This window comes from Rosa rugosa, chromosome 2 (genome assembly GCF_958449725.1).
Source record: "Rosa rugosa chromosome 2, drRosRugo1.1, whole genome shotgun sequence".
NCBI lineage: Eukaryota > Viridiplantae > Streptophyta > Magnoliopsida > Rosales > Rosaceae > Rosa > Rosa rugosa.
In genome coordinates this window covers 9476067-9482015 of record NC_084821.1, presented here as the reverse complement: position 1 = coordinate 9482015, position 5949 = coordinate 9476067, and the positions used below count along the sequence as shown (strand labels likewise).

At 39.8% G+C, this 5949-nt stretch overlaps 1 protein-coding gene across 1 annotated transcript; it reads right to left on the bottom strand.

Annotated features, from left to right (window-relative positions):
• Nucleotides 1–1346: 1346 nt before the first annotated feature.
• On the bottom strand, nucleotides 1347–5726 carry LOC133731841 (F-box/LRR-repeat protein 3-like). Its single transcript, XM_062159270.1, has 8 exons — nucleotides 4870–5726; nucleotides 4369–4494; nucleotides 4030–4134; nucleotides 3550–3943; nucleotides 3320–3449; nucleotides 2784–3078; nucleotides 2451–2702; nucleotides 1347–1814 (listed from the first exon to the last, which is right to left on the bottom strand). Exons 1-8 carry the CDS (start codon nucleotides 5509–5511, stop codon nucleotides 1758–1760), a joined length of 2001 nt encoding a protein of 666 aa, XP_062015254.1. The 5' UTR covers nucleotides 5512–5726; the 3' UTR covers nucleotides 1347–1757.
• Nucleotides 5727–5949: the final 223 nt, after the last annotated feature.

Sequence of the window (5949 nt, the reverse complement as noted above, 5' to 3'; positions counted from 1 at the left end):
GTAACACCTCTCAGAATTTCTATAATTTGAAATACACATCTTAGAACACTCTTGAAGCTATTTAAAACACATCAATTATAAATTGGTTTCTCCTCAATAAATGCACGTATTATTTACTTAACATCAGTAAAATCAACGATAAAACCAAATGACGAGACAATGTGAAAAATTGAGTTAATATTATACTATATTGAATATATCGAAAATGAGATCTTCTTCGATATAACAAAAAACCGATTAGTAAGACCTAACGCACAAAGAGAAGTAACTAACCTAAACAGTCAGTAGTGGAATCAACGTTCTTCAACTTTGACCTTCATAATTATACCCTCTATTAATGGGTTGGTAGCTTGAAATAGCATCTGATATATGCATGACTTGTACTATAATTCTCGTTTAATAAGTACCTAAATTCACTATCATGAACTTCAGTCGCAGATAAGTTGAAGATGCTAAGAGAATCTGCAGCAAAACAAAGTCTCTAATATTATAATCAGTTGATACCGGAGCATATTAGGGTTTTGAAAAATCGAAAGGGATAGATCAGTGTTGACGGAAAATTGGCGGTACAGGAATAAACGAATACGACAAAATTGCAGTCAAAGTCAATATTTTCTCAGGGACTGACTGTACGTCCCTGCCCCATCATGCTGACGTATGAGAAAGAGTGTACGTGTACCAGTCACTGCTGTGCACTGCCGTGGATCGCTCGCACATTTCGCCCGCGGGGATCTGTGCGTAAAGTGCACGGAGGATTTTGATTGGCCAGTTGGCATCTGTAGGTAATACTTGCATTTCTCGTGATCTTTTGTTCCACTCGTGTACTAATGGCTAGAAATCTCTCAACCTTTATTTTTTTTCCTGATAATCAATATTGAGAAGAGCATTGGGGTTCTCTATTTAAGATTTTTCATAATTTTTTTTAATTATCGTAGATTATATAATTTTTTTTAATTATCGTAGATTATATTAGCGAGTTAGTAACATATCTATCTTGTCAGTATTAGAATCGAGATCCACGAGAATATCCTAACAAAGTCAGACTAATCTTCGCCGCAAGCTCACGAACTTGAAAACTCGTCAAATCTGCTGACCACAATTGGTAAGAGTTGAGACTCGGACGCTAGACATGAAGATTTCATGCTAGGTAGCTTGACCAACCTTACCACACCAGATGATTAGAAATTTTATTTTAATGGTTAATAATTTTCAAGAAAATTTCCAAAAAACTACGGAACTTTACTTCACCTTCATATACAAGACATGACTAATTCTGATAAACTTGGAATGAGATAGAGGATATTACTAATATTACGGCAAAAAAAAAAAAAAAACACACACACACATATAAGAAAGAATGAGAATTGATTACATTGAAGAAAAAAAAATATTCTACTAAGAATAAGTAGATAATAGAAGCATTGAACACCAATCCTTATCTAGTTTCCCTGCAAAACTAGATCGACTTAAGGCAGTGTACTATGCCGTGCTCAGCAATCTACTGTGGGAGTATCTTATTTCAATTTCACCCATATAATTCTCAACAAACATTGGAAAGTGTTTGGTGAAAGATAGGTAGAGTAGCTGGAATGGTTTTGTCACACTTAAAAACTCCAATGAAATACACATCCTGGACTCTTCCAAATTAGTCCAATAGTCAAATGGTTAAAAGGACTTGCAGGGCTTGAACTTGTTGGGCCTTTCAGCCTTTTAACATATGTCTGCATGTCTCTTTTTCTTCCCCTCCTATGTAAGCTTCAGCCTTCAGGAGATCTTCCTACATGCAGTTGCCATCCTTTCGGATCTATTTCCACCTGAAAACAACACAAGAAGGAATAGTTTCAGGATTAACGAATTTATATGAATGATCTCACTGCAATCTTCCAGGTCATTCGGAAGCAATTTGCCGATGCCCTTCCAATACACTATGACTGTGCAATAACTATTAAACGTTTGTACTCAATAGTTGATCATCTGCCTATGAGGCTATGAGTCAAAGTTTTCTAGCAAGCTCAGTTCCTATCTCAGCTCTAACAGATGCAAGGTGCGTGATGATTATGAGTTTGAATGGATATCTCAAAGACTTCTTCAGCTGATTGCATTCACCTATAATTTAACCGTCATTTACAATAACAAAGCAGGAGGGAATTTGGGTATACTATGTAAGGGGAAAACTCGTCAAGGGGAACCTATGATCAGTATTGTTTTCACTGCCATTTTTTATGTGAGGTACTAAACACAATGCTTACCAAACTACAGTAGAAAATGTAAGTTATTAACAACCAAACTACAGTAGCAAATGTAAGTTATTAACAACATTATGAGGAATAACAATGTGAGCTTAGGAAGAGAGGCAAGATTATTTCTCAATAACATGTAAATTTCACGGAACTTATTCATTAGCTGAACATGATGATATTGCTGTACTATAATGGAAGGAATAGAAGTACCTGGAATGCTTTGTCCCTCCAATGAAACACACAACCACGGCCTTCCATGTACTCAAAAATATATTTTGGAAGCAACGGTTTCAAGGATGTGTGAAGCTTAACTTTTGTTAAGCCTCCACATGCCAATAGGGCAGCAGCAAGGCCATTTGGACTCAATCCTGTCAAGTGCAAAATAGTCATGTTCTGTAGGCGGTTGGTATTGGCGAGAGATAACAGCCCCACATCTGTGACCGAACAGTAGGACAAGTTTATCTGCAACATGAAGAAATGAACACCAGGTTTTAGTTAGTCATCAACTTTAGATCTTCCAGAAAGTGTGGAAAGGAAAACTACCTGTCTGAGATTATGGCAAAATTGACCAAGTGCAAGCATGCCATTATCATTGATATTGACGCACTTTTTTATGTCCAGAAGTGCAAGTTGCCTACATCCCCTAGCAACTGCTGAAAGTCCAACTGTTGAGACACAAAGACATCCTCGAAGTTCAAGTATCTTTAATCTCAAACACTCCGATAATGATGTTAAAGAAGAGTCTGTGATTTTATTATTATAAGCAATGTTGATCATCTCCAGATCAGGACAGCCCTGAGCTATTTTTGCAATGCCCACATCAGTTACTCCCAAGGACCTATAGAAGATAATAAGAATCCCATAAGATTACTATTCAAAGAGCAGAGAGTTTAACATAGCATCATTGATTCAGAGCTACTGACTCCACATGCTAGCAGAATATCCTGAAGAAGATTAGTTTCTGAGGTAATAACATTAAGACTTTTGTTTTAGAAACTATAGCCAATGTCATATAGAATAAAAATCAAAACAAATGTCTACCCGATATAGGTGATGTTAATCTGCATAAAGCCACTAACCTATACAAATCAAGCTCTTTCAGCTTTCGACAGCCGCTTCCAACATGCATAAGTCCTTCATCAGTAATGTTCAAGCAGACACCCAGCTTTAGACTACAAAGTTTGGAACATCTTGATATGGACATTAAGCCTACACAAGTTTAGCAGCATTTCATATTAGCAGATAGAAAATTATATTACAAAAAAGGAAAACACTCAGGTGGATTAGAATGTTAAGTTCAAATCAAAACCTTCATCGTCAATTTCGTTATCTGTGACATCCAATTCCTCCAAGAATTGGCAACACTGTCCAATCAACAGGAAAGCGTCTTTAGAAACCAGGCTACACGATTCCATCCTCAGGGAAGTGAGGAATGTGCAAGATTTTGTTATGCAATCTATAGCGACCGAAGTTATTTTGCGGCAGCAGGTGATGTTTAGTTTCAGCAACTGCCTATGCGCTTGCACAAGGAAGGAGAGGCACTCATCTGTCACTCCAGTGCATTTACTTAAGCTCAGCTCTCTCAACGAGGCACACCAACTTCCAATTGCTTTAGTCCCAGAACATGTGACCAAACAACCATCTAGTCTAATCGATTTCAACCTCGAATAATTAAGGATGCATTTCCCCAGGTCAGTGGTGACCTACACCACAGTTATAAATGTCAATGAAGAGTTTGCTAAGTGTAGAAAAAAAAATTACTAGGGTGATCACAGGGTTTGAGACTTACAGAAGGACCATATGATAGGACAAGCTGCTCTAGGTTGTCAGCACCATTTGTCAGAGAAGACAAACCCACATGACTAACATTCTGACATTTCGACAAATTAAGCATCTGTACGGTAGCACATTAAGGAAATTGATTATGATTACTGTTGAAATCAATAGGGTTAACTAACACTCAGAAGTAATGAATAATCAGTGGAAAAAATTGAATATGGCTAAGAAATGGGGATACATCACCAAGTCTGTTAGAAAGACGGGCATCAGAGAAGCTGAAAACATCATATATTGCTGAAAGGAATTATCTTGAACTTGTGTAAGATATCAGCAGGCTAATGAAATGTACCTTGAGCGAGCTGCAACTATGCTTAAGGCTAACAAGGCCATCATCATCAATTCCAAGGCATCCTTCAAGAACCAAATCTTCAAGATGTTGCAGTTGCAGGATAGGTGGAAGACATTTTTCCGTGATCTGCAGGCAAAAGTGTACATACTATCAAACTTGATCAAACAATTCCAAATTTTAATCTCCAAAAGCAACCTAATTAGAACTATAAACAGCCCAAGCAGGTGGATCAGGCATGCATTTCTTCTTCATATATCACCTTAACAACTAGCCTATATTAGTCAAATATGTCACTCCATTAGTCTTTTACAGTAAACCTCGCTTTCTATCAAGAACAGTACAAAGTAAAAAAAACTTTAGAATAATGATCCACCAACAAAAAATGTACCCTTTAATAACAACATCAAAAACATATAACTCAACTCCAAGCTCAGCACAAAGTGAAACACTGCAGTAAAAACAATGTCACAATCAAATCGCTCCAAAAAGGCAAACAATTACCGGCAAACAAGAGAGATCCAAACTCCTCAGCTGCTTGCACTTCACAGCGACCAATCCAACGCCCAAATCCGTGACACGTAAGCACCACCTCAAGCACAGCACCTTCAGCTTCTTACATCCAACGGCTATACACCCAATCCCTATGTCACTAATCAACTTACACCTCGCCATTCTCAACTTCTCCAGATTCTTCGCCTCGGCGATCGCCTTCGCCGCCGTGTCCGTCAGCTCCGTCCCGTTCGACACATCGATCTCCACCAGACCCGAACAGCTCCCCGACAAAACACGCAGCCCAATGCCGCTGAAGTCCCGGGAGCGCGAGAGGTTGATCGAAAGGAGCGTCGCCCGCCACGTGGCGGCGACGGAGGCGAGGGTGGCGTCGTTGACGCGCGGGCAGAGAGTGAGGTTGAGACGCGAGATGGAGGGGTAGCGGTGGAAGGCGCGGTGGAGGAGCTCGGAGCGGAGGGGAGTGAGGGACTTGCGGTGGCGGGACTCGATGAAGTAGAACGACTTGCAGCACAAGGAGAAGGACTTTTTGGAGAACGGCTCGTCGTTTAGGTGGTCGAGGATCGCGTGGATGATCTCCTCCGTGAAGAGGTCGAGCGGGTTGGTCATAACGGTGTCGTTTGCGGGTTTCTTCATCCGAGTACGGCGGCTGTTGAGTTTAACTAATTAACTGAATAACGGAAAACAGAGCAGTGGCTTTGGGGAAGAAGAAGAACAAGAAGAAATGGGGATGAAATTACGAGTATGGGCTTGTGGGTCTCAACGAATGAGAGCGAAGGATGGGGGGGTGTGGTTGGTAATTTTGTGATCTTTCGATTCGTTCTATTTGGGGAAGGGACATATGAGGAAGGACACTAGGACAGGTGCACATGGTACGGCAAAATATTTAAAAGGTTACGTACGTATAGGACAACATTTCAGGAGCGTGGAACTGACGCTCCGGACTAGTACTAGAGGCGGTGGAATCTAATTTTTCAACTTGCAATTATTATTTTGGAGAATTGGAGCATCGAAGTTTTTTTTTTGGTTAACGAGCATCGAAGTTTTTAGGTTCTCCTTTGGACCGAATATTGA

Bases quoted from the DNA above. Each gene is read 5' to 3' on its own strand.
- LOC133731841 (XM_062159270.1), bottom strand. From the start codon at position 5,511: ATGAAGAAACCCGCAAACGACACCGTTATGACCAACCCGCTCGACCTC. The intron at 4,135-4,368 runs GTACATTTCATT...GCTACCGTACAG, and splicing joins ATAGTTGCAGCTCGCTCAAG to ATGCTTAATTTGTCGAAATG. The intron at 3,944-4,029 runs GTAAGTCTCAAA...ACTGTGGTGTAG, and splicing joins TCCTATCATATGGTCCTTCT to GTCACCACTGACCTGGGGAA.